General features: G+C 39.4%; 1 protein-coding gene across 4 annotated transcripts in view; it reads right to left on the bottom strand.

Moving 5' to 3' along the window:
- The window catches only part of LOC113438378 (transient receptor potential cation channel subfamily M member 3), a 283,786-nt gene that overhangs the window by 177,330 nt on the left and 84,384 nt on the right, over positions 1 to 22,072 (bottom strand). Inside the window, exon 1 of one of the 4 annotated variants that reach the window (XM_087926727.1) lies at positions 6,851 to 7,148. The exons of the other annotated variants lie outside the window; for them this stretch is intronic. Within the exon in view, the coding sequence (XP_087782853.1) occupies positions 6,851 to 6,940 (90 nt within the window). The 5' untranslated portion in view covers positions 6,941 to 7,148. Of the gene's footprint in view, positions 1 to 6,850; positions 7,149 to 22,072 lie in introns of those variants that run through there. 4 annotated transcript variants of the gene reach the window in all.

Consider the following 22,072-nt stretch of genomic DNA (forward strand, 5'->3'; position numbering starts at 1 on the left):
AATATACCTGATGTCCCCAACTTTTCCAGCTTTGTGGAGCAGTGGAGGCGGGGAGAGGGATGGTTCTGTGTAAGTGGTGGGCAAGCATGCCCAGTTCCGTTTGCAGAAAAACAGCAGACGTCTTCCTCTGATTGTTTCTTAGCTGCATGCATAGTTTGACCAATGAAGGAAACATTTGCTACAAAAAAAACCTAAGAATTACACAGCTACGTTATTACAGCAGTGTTTCTCAATCCTAGCAACCTTAAGGTGCATGGACTTCAACTCCCAAAATTCTCCAGCCAGCCATCCTACTGGGGATTTCTAGGGGTTGAAATGTGTAGATCTTAAAGTTGCTGGGATTGAGAAACGCTATATTGGATCATAGACCATTCCAGAACTTGTTTTCTTCACGTTTCCCTTTTTAATTGCTGTTTGGGTATTGTCTGATTGATTTTTAAATCAACTCATACTATCTGCAACTTGCCAATTCTAAGAAAATTTAGATGTGAATATGTAAACAGGCAATAGTAGATGCACTTCTAATTTATTAATGTGTATTTCATTCTTTAAAAATTATCCTGCAAGTCTAGGTATTTAAATGACAGTTTTCCTTCATTTTGTGATCCACAATGACAAGTCTGTAGATAGATTAGGCTGAACTCCAAATCTGCTAGTAAGTTTGTGGGTTGACGATACACTTGAATTATCTTCAATCCTATTTCACAAAGCCACAATTTGACAGTTCAGATTTCTAAAAAAAAAAAAAAAAAGCATAATTCTTTTTATTTCTACAGAAGTGCAACTGTCAAGTTTTAGATTTAATAATTCTTCTAAGTGAGATCCTGATTAAAAGAGAATAAAAGATGTTCTCCAGCAGTCAGAAGTTTCTTTTAAAATACTATTATTAAAATTGTGGGTCTCACCAAAAGAGCTCAGAGTTTACGAACAAATAAACAGAAGACTGATAAAGCAATAAAATCATGAGTAAAAGTGAAATATTTTATCATTACATAGGGGTTATTTTTTCCTAATATTTAGTAAAGTTTAATTTAATTGGGATAGGAAAGAATTTCAGCAAGACTTTTGAAAGAACCATTTCAGTAACAGTAACAAAGAGAATGGAATGGGTGTATCACAACTCACTGCTGCTTTTGAATCTGAAAAGAGGCTACTGGCTACCAGGTAGACCACTAGACAATATATGGCAGCATAAGAGTTGAAACATCTTTATAATGGAAGCATTCAACAAAATAATATCTATATATATAAGAGTGTGTGTGTGTGTGTGTGTGTGTGTGTGTGTGTGTGTGTGCATGCTCCAGCATAACTCTAGAACGCCTCAACCAATTTCAATCATACTTGGTACACAGATGACTTGCCCTCTGGAAACAAATACTGTGGGGGGGTTAAACACCCCTAACACCCCTCAGGGGAGGGGTGTGCCTTAAAATGGCTTCTACTGTACAGCACAGTGGACTTGCCATAGTAACGCTTCACAGTACTCCAGTACTCCACAAAGGGACTCCCTCTCAGCTCTCCAAGGAAACATCAGGCGATTGGCCAAGTGCAATGAAAAAAATGAAACACCACCGTAGACAAGAAACTCCTGATGAGAGGAATAAAAGACTTGTGATGCTGCGCGAGAGACAGTACAACAGCATGAGTCCCGATTACAGGATTTTCCTGTCTAATACAGAATTGGGTTGGATAAATGCCTGGAGAATACCATGTTATCAGCTAGTATTTAATAAAATAATATTGGGCAGTCCTTTGAGAAGAATCAGAGGCATCCATATACTCTTCCTCACAAACAGAAGGCATGGTCAGGAAGATTTTATTTGTTTCCTAATCTCATCTTCAACTCTACTTCCTCCTCTGTGTGCAGCAAGAGGTGGAGGAGGAGTGGGGGGGGAGCAAGAAAACAAACAATCATAATTTCCATTCACATGAAATAAGGAAGAAAAAGAACCCTTCAGCAATGGCAAAATTTACAGAAGCCAAGACAGGGCTAATGGATCAGCCACAGCCTCACAAGCAGTTCTTGCTTCTCACTTGCTAAATAAAGTAGAAGATTTCATGCGAAGTCCTTCAGGAGAGAGAACTGGGCACCTCTTGACACTTTCTTCAAAATTTGGGTGATCAAATACAAAATTTGTTGTGTTGGCATAACAGGAAATATTGTCCTTTAGATATTCAAGACCCTGTTTTACCACTGTTACATCTGCACATTTAGAGACAGCCAAGAATCAAGGAATATTTTCAAACAGTGAGCCCATTCTTTCAGTGGTATGCAATCTTGTCTAGAGCATACTGAAATTCAGTCACCAAGTCCAGGTTCTTAACCAGAAGAAGTTAGATTCAATAATTTCAGCTTGCTTCATCACACTCACATAATTATTGAACTTCAGCAATACTCAGAAATAACAGACCTATTGGGAGCTGGATCATTCCCCAAAGGTAAAGTTATCTGCTATCTTTCTTATGAGGAAAATGTTTAGTGCTGAATTTTAAAAAAAAGCAACAAAAAGAAAACAGTCTCACTTATGGCTTATAAGGAGAAGGACTGTTACAAGTATGTTGTTTTCGTAGCAGAGGTCAAACATTTTCCTTTCCTTTCCTTCCTTTCAACCTGATGCTCAATCTCATTATCAACTATCCAGAACCAGTAGTCACAGCTCAATAAGAGAGACAGAAGCCAGGGCAATCAACCTTCAGTGTGCCATACCATACATTCAAGGAGGTGCCAGAGATGGTCTGGCTGAAATACATTCTTACACTTCAAAGAAAGTCAACAGTTACTTTCTTCCACTTTTATTCTACCCGAGGTACCTTGGGGCCTTTAGCTTATTAGGAACTATGCAGCAGTGAGGTATAAATGTGATAAATTAATAATTTTTATATAAATATTGGTATCATTTTAATTATTTATATCAGGAGTTTTCAATTTTTAAAACTTAAACCTATTAAAAATACCCAGAAAACTTCTGATCTGCCAACGACAGTCGAGTTGTTTTTATGTACAGAAACTCTGCACATTACTGTGTATCCTAGAAAAATTGCAAAGGACATTCCTGCTTAAGTTTTGTCCTTAAGCTTTCATAGAACTTCACTGAATTTTTGGAGAAGGGTAAGATTCCAATTTAAAAACCCTGATTTATACCACTCTTGATATGCTGTCCTAGGTTTAAGAAGAGGAAAGCTCCAGGATATTTATAATAAAACTTCAGGATATTTGTAATGCAGTAAAAATAAAAGCTAAACAGGAGGTAACACAAAAATGTATTTAAAAGATTACAATACAGCATCCCATCTGTACCAAAGGCTTGATGGAATAATAAGGTTTTAACCACCTTACAAAAGTAAAACAGTGTTTCCCATCCCTCATATAGCAAGGTGTTCCATCAAAAAAGAGCCTGCATATTTGGGTTCATAATAAGAATGTACACACATTTATGAATGTGTGGGTTATATATCAGCTTCATTGGGTTACTTAACAAGAGGACCCACAAATAATCTTAGCGTACAATAAAGAAGAATCAAATAGATTTATTGTAAGATTCAAAGCATTAAAAATACTCAGAATACCTTGGTATACAGACTACACCTTAGAGCAGTTTCAATTAGTGTCTGATTTATAAGAACCATTCTCAGAAGTAGAGGATAAGTAATTGGACACAAGACACCTATAGTTTTGGCTCTGAAGACAGATCCTAGTAATTGCAGGGCCTAAAGACATCAAAACAACCCACCTGGAATTCTGGGAGATAAAAAAATATTTTATCTGAGGAAGAAGCACAGGATTAAGAGATATAATTCATCTGTATTAGTTACACTTTTTTCTGATTAACAGCTTGTCTCTAAATTCCCGGATTTATTCATAGATGGACAGCTTCTCAACAGTCTTGATAGCCTTCCTTCCTGCTCTGCTGGACAGCTCCCTCCCTTGTTGGGGAAAACCATAGCTAAAATGGGCTACAAATCAAGGAGAAAAATTTGTTTTTCTTACATTCCTTGTATATTATACAGTGATTTTATGCCACCACAAACTGATGAACCACTCTGCTGTAGCTGTCAAGGCACGAGACTAGAAACCAGGAGATTACGAGGCACAAAGCCAGCTGAATGACTTTGAGCCAGTCCTTCTCTCTCAGCCCTAGGAAGCAGGCATTGGTGAACCATTTTTGAAAACATTGTCAAGAAAACTGCAGGGACATGTGTAGACAGTTGCCAGGAGCCAACACTAGTTTGGGTGCACAAAAAGGCATCACTTAAGTTGCTTATAACACTAAAATATTAAAAATACCACATAACTTTCTTTCTCTGTGGATTGGCTTGAATCTGCAGCAACTGCAAATAATACTCTTTTCACTAATTGGACTTTTCTATCCCAGAGTTTATCCACTGTTGCATTGTGTAACTGAGAATATATCTAATATAGATCCATATAGTATGAAAATGTGAATCTAGAGATCTCTGCTGAATACTGTGCAACTGATGAAGTGGCATGATGTATTTCTGTAGGATATTCAGATATTAACTGTTAACTTGATATTATCGGGGAATAAAGGCAATCTACAAAGTTTCACTGTGAAAATAATTGATGTATATTGTCATATTGATGTATTCTCATTGTGTTCTTCTTCGTTGTTTATTTTATGGTTGTACTTTTGTTCTGTTTACACTCTTTTTAGATGGCAAACAAGATAAAGCGTCTTTTAGCTTTTCCATATTGACTCTGATTCATTCCTGAAATAGTTATAGCATCAATGGGGAGAAGGAGAGAAATATTATTTTAGCTTTTTTAAATCCATTTTAAACAAAGATTATTTGTTCCTATAATTTTATTTTAAAGATACTTATTCAAACTCTCTAAGTTTCAAATACTTACATGTTCACACCAAAAGCTAAAAACAAGAACCTACTCCTTGTATTAGCACTCTTGGCTTTGTATTTCTCCCCTTCCTACTCCACTTCAACTGCTGCTACTAAAATAATAATAAATAAAGAGCCCTTGTGGTTCAGAAAAGTGGTATGCAATTGCGGCATTTATCCATGGATCATTTTATGAAAGCTTATGAGAAAAGAAACTGCTGAGTTTTTAAGGTACCACAAGATTCTCCTATAAGAGAACAATAATTAAACTTCAGCTATAAAAATGTAGATGTATTGGGAATTTCTGAAAAAAATCAGAATAAATTCGGGCATTTTTCTAGCTCAAAGAAACTCCTCTGTAATAATCTGGTCTCTATACTCATCAGAAGCTGCCATCTGAGAGTAACCATCTTAAAAAACAATTCAGTCTTAATTTTGGATTTTAAAAAATTAAATTAAAATTTCCAAAGTTCACTCCAGCAGGAGCATTTTACATTTTACTAGGAACAGGATGTAGTTGTAATCCTTCCTCTTCCTCCTGTTATAATTTGATAAATTTATAATATTATGGACTGGCTTGATCCACAATCTAGTCCACAGCAAACATATGTACATAGCATGATGCATGTTGATTCCGGGGGTTCATTCCAGAGTGACCCTCCTTTTGCAAATTTCTTCTCTAATAAATAATTCCTATAGAAATTTCTACTTGAAATTATGTCATTGTATCTGAGAAAAGCAAAAAACAATTAGATATCTTTAAGATAACTGCTATCTCTAAAAGCAGTTAGTATTCTTTTGTACCATTCTGTATTGCTATTAGAACCAAGCACTTGATGCATTTGCCTTAGGTTGGATCACAAAATGTCCTTAAATCCCTCCACATTCTTTCATGTTAGGGAAGTCCTTTATGGCAAAGCTTCAGTCAGAGATCATAACAATGCAGTATGATTTAGGGGTGGGTGGAGGAATGTAGATAAGAGCACCAGAAAGAGTCTGCTTAATTTCCCCCCCTGCTACTTCTTTCCTGCCTATGAACAGCTGGTGGAGCACAGGTTTGAAGAGAGAAATGGGACAAAGGAAAAATACTTCCTCTAGCTTTCTAGCCATAGATCAAAGCTCAGTGGCTGCATTTCAGCTTAACACATCCTGTATACTAGAAGCATTATACAATGGCAGGTAATGCATAGTGTGGCTGTAATCCTATGACCACATACGAGAGAAACCTCATTAATCCAAGTGGAAGTTTTTGTGAAACAAAAGTGCAAAAGTATCAAACTCTGTCTAATAAAACCCGCTTTTACAAACAGACATTAAATGCTTGTTTCTCAATATATCCCCTTCTAAGGTTGATCTAAATTTTACTCAAGCAGAATACATGAGTCTCAATGGTACACTACAAATTATTGTACAGTTAAACAGAGGATATTCTCGGGGTCTTCTTCTACTGGATCAAAAGGAGCTTATGCCACTTTTACAACAAGAACCAAGACACAGATGCTTAAGAAAATCAAAAGAAGCTTGTTTCTAGATGGAGGAAAGAATATGATTAGGAAGTTCTCCTCTGTCCAGAAGCTGATCTCATATCTCCATGGGAAGATTTTGAACTAGTCTTTATATAAAGTGCAATGGGAATTACCAAAGATGAGCACAACACTCCACTGTTCCCATAAATGGATCTGGAGACTTAATAAGAAAAACGTAAAGCTATTGGCATTTCTTTCAATCTATACTTGTACCATACAAGCAATTTTCCTTGCTATCGCAAACATTTGATTTTCGCTTTAAATGCATCTGACACTATACCAAGGCTAAGGATTCCACCCAAGTCTACAAATGCACTTTTCTTACCTCCACATGAGCAACAGAATATCTCCACTGATTGAAAAAAGCAGCATCTACTGTAAAAAGTCACTGTGGATTTGTACTATAATTGCAGCATGGGAAACAGTTAACAACATAATCACAATCGTAAAACACGGTGCTTTCACAGTACCTTAAGTAGTCTGACAGATGGGAGAAAGGCGGCATGGCAGAGCTTCCGAATGGTCCAATTAAGTGGTCGGGGAGCATCACTTTGACTCATGACCCTCAAATATTCCACTGGAATAATGAAACGCAAACCTTACCAATGTCTAAAAAACAAATTCTCTTCCACTGTGCTGAAATTCCATATCCATTAGGGGTCTGCACCTGCAATTCCATTTGCCGGATGTCTCTTTTAACTTGACTGAAAATCTGACAAAGTGCTTTAGCCACTGATTTGCTTTAGCCACTGATCCTCCGTAAGAAAACACCTTCCCAGCTTGGATTGGTTGTGCTCATGCATACCAAATGTGTTGAATGAGAGCAATCAGACTGCTTGCTGCTGCTCAGGGAAGGGCTGCACCGTATTATAGAGAAAGGGACAGCATGCTCTAAAAAAATGCCTGCAGTAAGGCTGTGTGCTCATTCTTGCTCCTTTTCTTTAGAGCACAAGCATTCTGTTTTTGCTTGCTTTTTATCATGGGAAACTAGCAACAAAATATATCAAGCAACCCAGCGAACAAGTAGACTCCAATTTCTCCTGTGGAGCACAAGTGAAGATAAAAAGCTTTCAAGGAAAAGGGAGGGATTTCATAAGGATACTGAGAAGAGCTAGCTAGCTCTGAAATGGTTAAAAATCATCTAATCACTCTTTGATGAACTGTGTCTGATTTTAAGAATTTTAATTTAAAATTATAGTACTTGTGTTGCAATGCATACATTTTATTATTAGCAAATAAAGAGGGATGCCCCCTGGCAAGCTGCCAATTTTACTTTAAAATGTAACTGAAAATTGTTTGCATTTCTTTTTCTTTTTTTGCTAAGAAACCATATGAGGTCTCACAGATCATTGAGTGGCATAAGACTAGAATCCTTCAGTTTAAAGGATGAAACACAAGGAAAAACACAAGGAACTATCAATTTTCAGGTTATCTCAGCAAAAAGGAGCTATAACTCTGTTACAACCAATATGCCCACGTACATTGGATTAGGGTAGCCTCCTGCTTCCTTGGTGTGTGAATTATTATGCATTCTTTCATGAAGAGGGAAATGGCTGTACTTAAAAAACTATGACTTTTCTTTTCAGTGCCGTATACACAACACACTGCCTTTACAGAGGTTAAGCCTTTAAAAGTGTCAAATGTGATTATGGCTATATGAACTTGAAAGGAGCATTCAACTGTTATGAGTTTGGAGGAGGTTGGTTAAGGTGACCCCAAAGGATTCCTTTTTCCCATAAAACTTGACCTAATTTCTTGAGTCCAAGATGTCTGCAATTTGAACTACCAAAACAGATAGTCAGAGACAATGCCTCCTAACATCAAAGGGGAAGGTGACAGATGTCATTGTGTTTTAATAGTCCAGGATGGAAGGTGGAGGCTGAGAAGGTATGGAAATGATTTCATCTTACTTTCTCCCAGGGGTCAAGAAGAAATGTCATTTTGTGATCACCCTGTAGCGGAAGTAATCTGCAAAATGCTGTGACTATATCTAGAAATCTGGTATGGAAGAGTAATCTTTGGAGTATCAACGCAATAAATGCCTCACCTTATTTTCTTCTATACTTTATATATCTGAAAGCAAACATTACATCACAGAACTATCATCACTCCTCAGAGACTTTCTTCTAAAGAACCAAGTCTCAATTTAGTGCTGATATCTCTGAAACTCTTCATTGCTAGGAAGCAAGGCTTATATGCATAACACAGTATTAAATGTTATCTTAAAAGAAAAAATGCAATTAAACTTTTCAAGATATTGGGTTATTATTAAGAGGCTGCAGGCACAACACACAGCCAACAACAAGCAGAGTTGTCATTCTATTTAAATGTATGTAAATGTTCCATTTATAGAATGCTTTAGGTCATATATAAAAAAGAACACTGCAAGGAGAGAAAGATAAAGATATCTATGGAGCCAAGACTATCAATAGCTACTAACCATTCCGGCTACCTTATTTTAAATATAGTTCTAATAATAGATGCTGGCAACACAACTGGATATATGCAATATTTTTCACCTACAAAAAGGCACCTGGTTAACTACAGCAGGAACAGAGCGTGGGATTTGACAGGTTTGTTGATCCCACAATGATTTCAACTATCCCACACAGGTTCATTTTCTATGAATCTAGAAATCCCTAATTATTTTATGATCTTTGGTCAATACATGGAATTTAAAGAAGAATTGGCATATTATGGCATCATATTTATCATTTATAACATTGTTTTCTATATTAATACTGGTATCATTCAAAGTATGATGTCTTCTGTGCCCATTAATAGCAATTGTTTCATTTGTTCATTTAAGAAGGTCCCAGGATTAATTAATAAAATAAAACATCAAACATTAGTAGATAAAATCACTATAATAGAATTTAATATTCATCCTCAGAAACTGAATAGTCCATTACTTTAAAACAAACATCAAACATTATATCAAAATAGCAGTACATTTATATATAGTTTTAGTACTTTAACCAGTCTTACAAAGCCAAAGGGGAGGGAAGGTTAAATACTTTTTTAAATGTTGATCGATTTTTTGTAGAAGTTAATTCTAGAGAACTAGTGCCAGTGATAGGATGTAGCTATTTAGGATAAGGGGATACCAGCTGGTGCTTGCAAAGTGACTGAGTACAGCCCAGAGGAATGTGAGTTATAAGTCGATTTTTCAAACAGCTAGTATGCTCATAAACAAAGCTTATGTTAACATTAAATGGGCCAAATAAACAATTTAAAATCATGTGGAAAGAAACTGAAGGGGAAAAAAATTAACAGCACACCCAAAACACCCACACTCCAAACAGAATATCTATTTTCAAATTGGCAGATACAGAAGGACAAATACAGTGAAAATTAAAATGTGCGAAACATGCTATTTTTATTTATTAAAACAATTTATAACATTTCTGCAAATGCTTTAGCATTGCAATAATCTGACAAGGCAACATCAATGAGTTTACAGTTTTCTTATTCCCAGCATAGTCATAATGTTGACTGCAGGTGCCTTTAGGGAAATGGGGAAAATAGGATAAGCTTAAAGCAAAGGTACTGTATGTTCTTACTAGTAAGCTCTTACTTTTGAGCTTGCAAGCAAATCAGCTCCTATACTTATCCCCCAAACATTCCCATGAAATTCTGTATTAATATGCAATACCCTACATCTTATAGATTTCCTTAATCAGACAAAAATAATCTTGCTGTATTTAAAAAAAAACCAAGTAGCTATATACCACATATCTAAATCCCCCATTTGATAAAATAACTACTGTAATTTTAGTCATGGTGGATGGTGGTGGAATTGGGGAGACTGTTTTGCACATCTGGATGATAATGAGCTTTGTTAAACATTATCAACATTGTTTTATGGTATGTATGTATGTATGTATGTACGTATGTATGTATGTATGTATGTATGTAACCAATTTAATAGGGTTTATAAGCCAAGCTACTTGAAGAGTAATGGTGATTCTGATAAATACTGTCACAAATCCCACTGGAGAAAAGAAACAGATTTTTGGCTATGTTAACATGATAGAAAGAAGAAACCAAGTACAGAATTGAGGAGTAATTACTTATGTTTTAACTATTCTTGGCAAATCCTCAAGGATTCAACTGTAACCAATTTTACTGTACTCTTGAAAGTCATTCTGATGCTTTAGAAATTACTTCTAAAGCATTAAAATTACCAAACGGTTAGCAATCACAATTGGCAGTCTTTTACTGTTAAGCAACACTTTTTCCTCAGAAATAAGTAGAATAACCTTTTACTTAAACTCAATTAAACTTTTACATAAACTCTATTAATTAGGATATTACAGCCTTGGTGGCGCGGTGGTTAGAGTGCAGTACTGCAAACTACTACTGACAGCTAGCTGCCTATAATTTGGCAGATCGAATCCCACCAGGCTCAAGGTTTCCATCCTTCTGAGGTGGGTAAAATGAGGACCCAGATTGTTGTGGGCAATATGCTGACTCTAAACCGCTTAGAAAGGGCTGTAAAGTGATATATAAGTGTAAATCCTACTGCTACTGCTATATTATTCTATGGATTACTGTTGTAAAGAGAAAAAGAAAAGTAAAATACTTTGTTAATGTGAGAGAAAGCATATTTACTGGGGATAAACCTGTTTAAAAAACCTGGGAGAAAATCTGGAAAAAAATTCCACGTATATTAACAAGCAAATAATTTTTGCTAAATCCTTATGTAATATTTTAAAGGAATGTGATATGCTATATGCAAGTGAAGTTATAAAAGGCTATACAGGTAGTCCTCGACTTACAACAGTTCATTTAGTGACTGTTTGAAGCTACAACTGCACTGAAAAAAGAGACTTATGATCATTTTTCATTCTTATAACCATTGCAGCATCCCCATGGTTACGTGATTTACATTCAGATATTAGACAACTGGTTCATATTTAAGACAGTTGCAATGTCTCAGGATCACGTGATCACCTTTTGCGACCTTCTGACACGCAAAACCAATGGGGAAGCCAGATTCACTTAATAACTGTGTTACTAATTTAACAACTGCAGTGATTCACTTAACAAATGTCGCAAGAAAAGTAATAAAATGGGGCAAAAGGGACTTAACAAACGTTTCAGCAACATAAATTGACTGCTCAATTGTGGTCGTAAGTTGAGGAGTATCAGGATTTGAAGAGATTTCTCTTCAAAGATCTCAAAAGAAGTAACATAAAAGAATTTTCAGACTTCATATAATTTGATTCTTACAACAATTAATACAATGTAGGATCACTGGGTCAAAATTGTAAGCAAAAGTATGACAATATACCTCTACGAGCGACATCTTTTAAATGATGTTACATACTTCTGAGCTGAAAATATATAGTGCAACTCGGGGTGGGATTCAAATTTCTTAACAACAGGTTCTGTGGGCATAGCCTAATTTGTGGGTGTGGCTTGGTGGTCATGTGACTGGGTGGGCGTGGCTTGCTGACTGGGGTGACTTGGTGGTCATGTGACTGGGTGGGTGTGGCTTGTACGTAAATATTGCAAATATTTACGTAAATATTGTATTTTTTATATATATGTATAGAAAAAGAGCAACTTTTACCCAAAATAAGGCAAAGCAGGTTGAGTTGCTTGCAGAATTATAGATTCACTCACAGATCTACCTTTCTGCAATCTGCTGCCTGAGTCTGCACTGAAAAATAGAAGCTTCAGTCCTAAGGAAGTTTTGGCTCTGCTCTCAGGCCACTTCTCCCCCACCCCACAATCCCCTGACTGGGCCTCAGGGAAGCCTCCTGGGCAAAGGCAAAGCAGTACAAGAGAGATTTAGATTAGGTAGAAAGCAGAAATCTGACAGGAGTGGGGGAGGGGCCAGTCAGTGGCGTGATTTGCTGGTTCTCTGAACTGCACAGAATCGTAACAACTGGTTCTATAGAACTGGTTCAAAAGAAAGTCACACAACCCACAACTCCGCATCCAACCCCACCCCATCCAATCCAACATCACTCAAAACTAGGCATGCACACCCCTAACTACCTCTATTCCAACCACAACTGGCCTTAAATGCAAGCTACTCAATGCAAGAAGCCTTGTAAATAAAATACCTGAATTTCTCCTCTTACTAAATACAACTAAATTCAACATTATATTTGTCTGTGAAACATGGCTCAACGCATCTCTCCCTGACTCTATTACCACAGTAATAGACTATCATGTTTACCGATCAGATCATGAAATCCGTAGAGGAGGTGGTGTTGCTATCTTCTTTAAAAAGTCCCTACATCTAAAAAACATCCAAGTTACCCAGGAGCTTGCTGTTCCTGAGACCATTGTCTGTGAACTGTTCTTAAATATCACATATCGATTCTTACTATGTTACAGAGCACCTGATTATGACATCGAACATGTAAACAAGCTAAATGCACTACTAACATGGGCAGCATCCTGCCCACAAACTTTTATCTTTCTTGGTGACTTCAATCTACCTCATATTAACTGGACTCTTAACGAATGTACAACTGAACCAACACATGCAACCTTCTACAATGCAGTAACAAATCTGGGACTAGAACAACTAGAAACCAACAACACTAGACTTAACAACTGCCTTGATCTCATCTTCTACAATAGTTTGAACGCAATTTACGGAATACAAATTAAAGACCCCTTTTCCAACAGTGACCACAACATGATAGACTTTTGTCTCAACATACGTCCACAAAAATCATCACAATGAGGGAATCCCAATTATAACTTCAAAAAAAGGCAACTATGATCTTATAAACAATGATCTCTCATCCCTTGATTGGCAATTTCTATTCACTGGATGCAATATTGTAGAAGACCATTACAACATATTTTTACTTGAAGTCAAAAGAGTCATCAAACTATACATACCATTAACAACTCCCAAAACCAGAAAAAACAAATTACCCATAACAATAAGGAAGCTTCAATCCAAAAAGAAATCACTTTGGCAGAAAAACAAATCTGGTCATGTTGCCAACTTCAAAAGCCGATACAAAAATTTATGCCACCAGATAAAAACTGAATGCACCCATTATCACATTAAACAAGAAGAAAACGTTCTACACAGCAATTCCACCCGCGCTTTCTACAATTTTGTAAACAACAAACTAAAAGACTCAAGGTCCATCCCACCCCTGAAAGGACCTAATGGTAAAGACTGCAACGATGACACTATTGAAGCCATTCTCCTCCATGCTGCATCGAGAACCCAGGATGGGTTGACTCCTTCCTATGATGTCATTTAGCTGAGTCTAAGATATAAAAGCCAGCCCCCGGGAGAGACCCCCCAGCTTTTGACTCAGCTCCTTTCAGTCAGTTGCTGTGTCTCTGAAAGCGTTCTGTTAGATAGCAATCACCAGCGATCTTCAGTACTTTTTTCTCGCTTCAAGCACCTCCCAGGGATCTGGGCAGCTGCTCTTCCAGGAGAGCAGGGCTCTCTCTCCTGCAACGCTGGGAGCAGTGTTGCCAGAGCGCTGTGCAGGCAAGTTGGGCAGTGTCTGTAGACCTCCTCCATGCCTGCGGTTTGAGTGATTGTAAAAAACAATCGGCAAACCGATAACAGCGTCAGCCAGCTGATCGTGTGGACAGAGGCTGCCTTTTCCTTTGCTGACTTCGCTTGGGGGTCTTTATAGCCTAAGGAGCGATTCTTCGATCTTGGAGCCTGTTTCCCCTAGTCAGTGGCCATCTTGGATTGAAGCCTTCCACCACGAGGTGAGCGGCCATTTTGTAAGACCGGGGGTCATTTTATACCCTAAAGGACTTAATAAAAAAAAATTTCTAAACAGTTTCTTTCCAATGCAAGAGCCTTTATTCTACAAATGCAGCAAGATAAGGTTCAGGCAGAGCTCTCCCCCACCAGTGGAACAATCTCTTAAGCCCAATAAGAGAAAAAGATGTAGGCAACGCACCCAATCAGCCCAGAGGGAGGTGGCTGCTAAAATCAGAGGTAAGGCTCTAGCCCCTAAGAAGGCAACTCAGGCTGAGTTGAGCGCAGAGAAGCCCAGAGATGCGGATCTGGAGAGGCAGTTCAACAGAACTATTCAACAGAAGGGAGTGCAACTACAGCATGTTTCAGGTGATACCCGTGGGCCCCAGCCAAGCCCTCCCAGGGGAGGAGAAGTTATCTATGAGCATTTCCATCCTGGTCTCCTGAGGCTTTTGCAGAACAATTTGATCCTCAGGATCTCAGCAGATCTGGGCCTTATTGAAGCCACCTTCACTCCCACAGCAGCGGGCCTTCTGCCTTCTGCCTCTACCTTTGAGCATATCCAAGATGTTGTCTCATTGGCCATTAGGCAGGGATTGGCTGAAGGCTTCAAGCAAATTCTTCGACCTCTGGAAAAGATTCAGGCCCTTCTCCCTTCTCAATCTATAAGTTCCTTGCCCCATCACCCTGATTTACACAGGCCCCAGGACCTCAGGGTCCATTCTTCTCTACCAGAATGGGAGGAGATTGATGAGGAGGGAAGGGCTTCACCATCTGAACACAGTCACTCCTCTTGTTCAGAGCATGAAGAGGGCGAGACTTTTGACCAAAATCTTTCAGAGGAAGAGGATTCTCACCCAGAGCAGACATCCTCTGCATTGGTCTTCAAACCTACTCTCTTCAGGCCATTGCTCAGAAAGGCCTTGGTCACTGCCAAGCTGTCAATGGAAGAAGTGGCTCCTGAGCCACAAGGAAATCCCTCTAGCCAGGGAGACTCGCTCTTCTTCAAGACTGTAGTGCATGCGGAGGTTTTGCCTTCTCCCACTTTGTTCCTGGACATGGTCAAGGAACAGTGCACTTCCCCTTCGGCAGGTCTTCGCCCATCTTCTCTGGATAAGCGTTTCTACAATATCAGCGCAACCCTGGACAATGCCCTGGCAGTGCCTTCTGTTGACATTCCGGTTCTGGCTTCGTTCTCATCTTCTGGCACTCCCACGGAGCCAGAAGATATCCTGAAACTGGATGTTAAACGTTCCGAACAGACCCTCAAGCGCAATCACCAGGCCACTGCATGGGCTGTTCGGGCTTCAACAGCAGCATCCTTTTTCACGAGGGCATCCATATGGTGGCTGCGCCAACTCCAGAATAGATTGCCTGATTCTGACCTTCGGTCTCACCAAGACCTTAATAAGATTAACGCAGCGATGGAATTCACTGCAGATGCCACTCTCAGTTCAGCCAAATTTGCATCTAGGGCCATGGCATCTTCAGTAGCAGCAAGAAGACTGTTATGGCTCTGAAACTGGCAGGCGGAGTCACGCTGAAAATGGAAGCTGGCTTCAGTTCCATTCACAAGCGATAAGCTTTTTGGCGATGCTCTGGAACCTTATCTCATCGAAACCATAGATAAACGTAAAATTTCTCTCTTCCTCTTAGAAAAAAGCCGACTATCACCCAGCTCCTTATCGCTTCCCCCGCTTTCCCTGCTCTCAGAGGCCATACTCCCAACGCCAAGACCAACGTGTGGAAGCATCTGGCAAGCAACAACCTTCTACTGGTAAATGGCCCTTTCGGGGGGAGGGGGTCATTCCTTCTGTTGCTCTAAGTAATCCCTCGTACTCCCCACCCATCGGAGGTTGCCTAGCCTTCTTTGCCTCCAAATGGGAGGAATCAACGACAGATGCTTGGGTGCTCAGCACTATTAGGTCATGGTTACAATTGGACTTCCTAATGCCACCCCCAGAAAATTTTTTGATCTATCCTGTCTCTCGGGAGATGTCAAGGCAAGCCCTCATGAATCAGGCCATTCAACACCTTCTTGAAATCAGAGCTATTCAACCTGTTTCCCCCTCTCTACAGGGACGTGGGGTTTACTCTCGCCTTTTCATCGTTCCCAAAGCCTCGGGTGGGTGGCGAGCCATCCTTGATCTAAAATTTCTCAACCGATTTGTAAAATACAGGTGATTTAAAATGCAGACTCTGCATTCTATTTTAGAGAGTGTTCGGGAGGGCGAACTCCTCTCTTCCATTGATCTCACGGAGGCTTACCTCCACATCCCCATTTGGCCTCATCATTGCCAGTTTCTCCATTTCTTTTTTTTTTTGAACAAATTTTATTGATTTTCCAAAACAATACACAGACAAACAAAACATAAAATATAATGACATAAGAGTTTTTTTTCTTAAAAAGCCAATACAACATCTTATTTAAAGACAGAATTATTCCAAGTTATCACATTTCCAAACAAGCACAATTTGATATATATATTTACCTTATCTGTTCATCTTCATATCTTATCCCAAACTTCTCTTTATTACTTCCTTTCCTTCTATTTATTCAAATTATATCTCTTTAACTTTAGATTGTATACATTTTTTATATCCATCTGTCTTATACATTTTCATTATTCTCTTCCAGTAAAAAAAAACAAACAAGACATAAAACATAAAAACATAAACATCTTTTCTGAAAGTTGCTTGATCCCGGGTTAAAACTCATCGTACAGACACCTCTTCAAAAATCATGTTCCTTTTATATATCATTCCATATCTTATTACCGTTTTCCATTTTCTATATAGCTTCTTCCTTTTTTTTAACTCTCTTAGTTTTATTCTACTTATCTCAGTTCAAGTCATAATATTTAACATTCTTTGTCTGTTCTCAGCTATCCATTCATTTTTTCTCTTTAAACAAAACCTCTCCTGTACACTAATTAGAGTATGACGCCTTTAACTCTTTCCCCTAACCTAATAATACTTAATATCACACATAACTTGTATTGGGATTCTGTTTAGCACATCCTAAAGTCACACAATATAAAAAAAAAAGAAAAAAGAAAGAACAACAATAACAAAGAAATTTATAGATATATAATATAGGTAGTACCCTGTCAAAACCATTTTAATCGTACCTATTGATACTTATTTATATATTAATATCTTAAACATTTTATTCTATAAATGCCTATAATAACACAATCTTATGTACTTTACAGAATCCTTTTTCAATTAAGTTTACCCATTGTCTCTAAATAAATTTTGTTTCTTCAGATCTTGCTTCCCATCATTGAGACTTCTCACCCCTTCCTTTTTCCCTTGCTTATTCTTTTCCTTACCCTTTTTCCCCTTTGTCTTTCCACCTCCTTTTCTTCTTGTGCTTTCCCCCTTCCTGTTGTTTTCTAACCTTATATCTACCCTTCAACTCATTTTTATCTTTTTGGTTGTTTTTAGGTTTTAAAATCCCTTTTCCTTTTCCTCTTCCTCCTTCTTCTCCCCCAATAGGGTCACATGTTCATCAAAAATGGTTTCTTCTTTGTCCCAATTATCCTGCTGCGCAATCAATTCTCCATAGGAATGGGCCGCCATTTCTAGGGATTGAAAAAGAATGTCCAAGGTATCTTTCCAGTCTTTTTCTTCCTTTTTATATTTTAGATATTCAGTTTTAAATTCATCCAAAAGTGGTGCCATTATAAAAAGGAGAAATTTTTCCCAAAACAACCACCCGAGTGATTTTAAACAAAGAAAAAAAAGTTTCCCAAAAGATGCAAAGTCACCAAACAATCCAGATAGACTATTTCATTTAGCACTTTTTCTCTTCTTCCATTTCTTTTTCTGGGGTTGCTATTAAATCCCAAAATTCCAATTATAGTATGTCTTTTGAAGTCTTATTAATGTTCAAATGGCTCTTTAAAATTCTAGGCAGTCTGCTCCTTATTTTCAGCCTACTTCAATTTTTTTCCTCTCCCTTCCCACTCACAGCAGAAGAAAAAATTTTCTTTAAATATTTAGAAATCCATATCCCTTTGGCATTAGCATAGTCTTTAGCATTTAGCATACCTTCAATGCGGGTTTCCGATTTCTCTCAAAGCTGTTCCGTTTGGAAGGAGAGTGAAAAGAAAAAAAGTTTTCCCTTTGATATCCATTCGCTGCTTACTCAGTCTGGGAGCAATGTGTCTTTAGTAGGTGTTAAATACCAGGATACTTTCACTGTTCCTTTGTCCCGGTCAGCAAAATCAGTTTCATTTCTTCACAAACCCCTCCAGCACATTCCTTTTCCCGGCTGAGCTCTTCTAAATGGCGGCCAGAGACCGCCGTTCAGTTGCCATTGGAGAGGGAGATTTAGCTGGCATGGGAAGAGAGATGCGATGTCTCTCGTCCCTGCCAGAACCCCCCAGTCTTCACCACCTTCTACAAAGGTGGCTTAGCCCCCGAAGCCAAATGGCTCGAGGCACTCAGGCAGTGAACACAGGCAGAAACCGTGCAGAGTCACGGAATCCTGCCTGCACCGAAGCACCACAAGCCGGAAGTCCTCCAGTTTCTCCATTTCTGTTATAAGAATACCCATTACCAGTTTCGAGCACTTCCCTTCGGCCTCTCATCAGCTCCAAGGGTCTTCACAAAGGTTCTGGCAGCATTGATGGCATCTCTGCGTTCTGTTCCAGTGAGGATCCAATGCTACTTGGATGACATTTTGATTCTGTCCTCCTCCATCCATGCAGCCAATCAGGATCTGCAAATTACCCTGTCATATCTCCAGAGCCACGGATTTTCCATTAACACCAAAAAGAGCCCGCTCTCTCCCACAACCAAATTGCAACACTTGGGAGCAGTCATTGATACCACATTGTGCCAGGTTTTCCTGTCCCCAGCTCGTGGAAAGAGCCTTGCAGAGATCATCAGCCAGATCCAGCAACATCAAACTGTCCCCCTGTCGCTGTTGTCCAAATTTCTGGGGAAGATGGTCTCCTGTATTGGCATTGTCCCGTGGGCTCGGCTCCACTCCTGACCACTCCAATAGTTCCTGCTTCCCTACCAACAAGCAGGACCAGCCACTCATCCATCAAGGTCCCACTCCCGCAACAAATCTGAAGATCTCTCAATTGGTGGCATCCCCCATCAATCTGGAAGGGACTCCTGTTCAGTGTCCTAGACAGGCTAGTGATAACCACCGATGCCAGCCTCCTGGGTTGGGGTTCCCATATGCAGGGCCAGATAGCTCAGGGCGTTTGGTCCAGGTCAGAGCAGACCCTTCCCATAAATTGGCTAGAGCTCAGAGCCATTTTTCTGGCTCTCAAGCATTTCAGGCACTTAGTGACCGGCTCTCATGTTCTAGTCCTTATGGACAACATGGCCGCAAAGGCTCATGTCAACCAGCAAGAGGGGGGTGAGGTCCAACGCCCTCATGAGAGAGGCTCTATGGTTGGGGTTATGGGCACCTGTTATCGATCTCGGCAGACCACATCTCTGGGGTCGACAACTCCCAGGCCGACTGGGAGCCTAGTCGACCAGGCAGAATGGTCCATTCCTCTGTCTCTATTCGGGGACCTTTCCCTCAGATTCGGAACACTGGAGGTGGATCTCTTGTCCACTCCTCAAAACACCTCACGTCATCAGATTCTTCACCAGGTTTCCTTGCCAGGGAGCAGAGGGGACCAATGCTCTTCGGTGCAGATGGCCCAAAGGTCTCCTCTATGTCTTTCCCCCACTTCCCATCATTCCAGCAGTAATTTGGAAGATGTTGGAGAAATGAGTGGAGCTCCTCCTCCTGGCACCCTATTGGCCAAGGAGGCCCTGGTTTGCGGACCTGGTCAATCTATTGGTGGCTTCTCCTTGGAGGATCCCAGCCCATCTAATCTCCCTTCATCAGGGGGCTCTGCTCCACCCAGAGCCCCAGTGGCTCAAGCTGACTGTGTGGCACTTGAGCGGCAGTGGCTAGAGGAGGCTGATCTTCCAGAAAGGGTCATCCTCACTATCCTGGCATCTCGGAAACCTTCTACAAGGCGCATCTATGTTGCCACCTAGAAGACCTTTTCCCAATGGTGCCTTAGGGAGGCTCTCTCTCCTGCTTCAGCCAGTTGGCAGAAGTTCTTAGATTCCTTCAGCATGGTCTGGAGAAAGGTTTGGCCCCCAACTCCTCACGCAGGCAGGTTGCGGCCCTCTCCTCAGTTCTTTCATGGGGTTCGCTTCCTTCCTTATCCCATCACCCTTTAGTCAGGAGGTTTTTGAAAGGGGCTTCCAACCTACACCCACCGGTGGTTCACGGGTGCTTCAACAGTCAGTGTGATGAGCCAGACGAGGACCCATCCGTGGACATGCAAGCATGGATATGTACCATCATGGGCTCTCGATGCAGCATGGAGGAGAATGGGCATTGGTAGAAGTTACCATGAACGCCTTTTCTATCTATGCTGTGAGAGAACCCAGCCACTCCCTTGATTTGTCCAGAGAGGGTAAGACATATTTCTGTATTCATTTTGTGCTTTCAGAGAGACCTTTCAGTCTGTCAAGTATCTTCGCCAAAGCTGGGGTCTCTCCCGGGGGCTGGCTTTTATATCTTAGCATAGACTCAGCTAAATGACATCATAGGAAGGAGTCAACCCATCCTGGGCTCTCTCGCAGCATAAATAGAAAGGGCGTTCACAGTAACTTCTACCAACGCCCAACCTCTTTAACACATTCTTTGGCTCAGTATTTTTAAACAGCAATGGATCATGCCCAATATTTCCTAGTCGAACCACAGGCAACTACAATGATCTAATACATATCGATTTTACAGAAGACAATGTTGAAAAGCACTACGCAATCTAAAACCATCTCTATCTATTGGACTGGACGGAATATGTGCCTACTTCTTAAAAAAGCTATCCACTGCCATAGCCGAACCTCTAAGCATAATCTTTGAAAAAAAAAATCTTTCAGGATCAGCTCCTTGCCAAAACTATGGTCCGAACTGGTAGAATCCCACCCCTGGTGCAACTGCTTTGAAAAACATGAAGGGTATGCCTAGTACATGAAAATTGTTGAAATTTGGTTATTCTGGGATGAAGAACAATGCTATGATTTTTGGCCATTTTGTCAGCTATGTGAAGATGGTCAAAAGTATACCTGGAACCTCCCAGGGGCTAAAGGTCCCCATTTCCATACTCAGCCTTAGATGTTAGATCCCCTAAATCTGGAAAAGGAAAAAAAGAAAGCTGATTGAAAACATTTAATACTACTCTTTTCTATGATGTCAAATTCCCGGTAAGTCTACTACAATCTTCCAGGACAGTTGGCAAACTATTTCATAACACGTTATTTCTTTGTAAATGAAATAAGGAATTCAGCTTCTTTTATGTTAACCACAATGATATCAGTATTTACACTTTTTTGATATAAATAACGGGAAGTCAGTGTTGATAGATTTTTGGTGTGACTACAGAATTTGTCTAAAAAGCAGCCAACTGGTATTTTAGATGACTATTCCCAACAAAGAAGAAGTAGGAAAAAGTTGAATTGTAGACAAAAATACTGAGCACTGGCCAGTTTCTAGTTTTTGAATGTTATTTTTACTAGTGAAAATTGATGCAATATATTTTACTTGGGAAGGATTTCATGATTTAAAAAAAATTGAGGGATTTTTAATTTGAATTTTATAAATATTGTTTAATACTTGCTATATTCGTAATATGCCCCGTTGTTCATATTCTTCATTTTTGTATAGGTCATATTAATTTAAAGTTGATCTTGCCTACAAAAAAGGTGCAAGTGTACGTCTATGTGCTTATAAATGTATGTATGCACCTGCCAAAAGCCAAAGAAGAGGAGGGACAGGATTGGGGGGCGGGGGGAAGCATACTAACACAACCAAATAAAATTATTTGCTTTTAGCTTACTGTGAGGTGAGCCATTCACATGAATTCTTCTACATTTTTACAAACAACACTTTCTGTCATGCAAATATGAAAGCATACATACATGTACACAAACACATGCTACTCCTTCT

This window comes from Pseudonaja textilis, chromosome 2 (genome assembly GCF_049901715.1).
Source record: "Pseudonaja textilis isolate UNSWEBS1 chromosome 2, rPseTex1.2, whole genome shotgun sequence".
Lineage (NCBI taxonomy): Eukaryota > Metazoa > Chordata > Lepidosauria > Squamata > Elapidae > Pseudonaja > Pseudonaja textilis.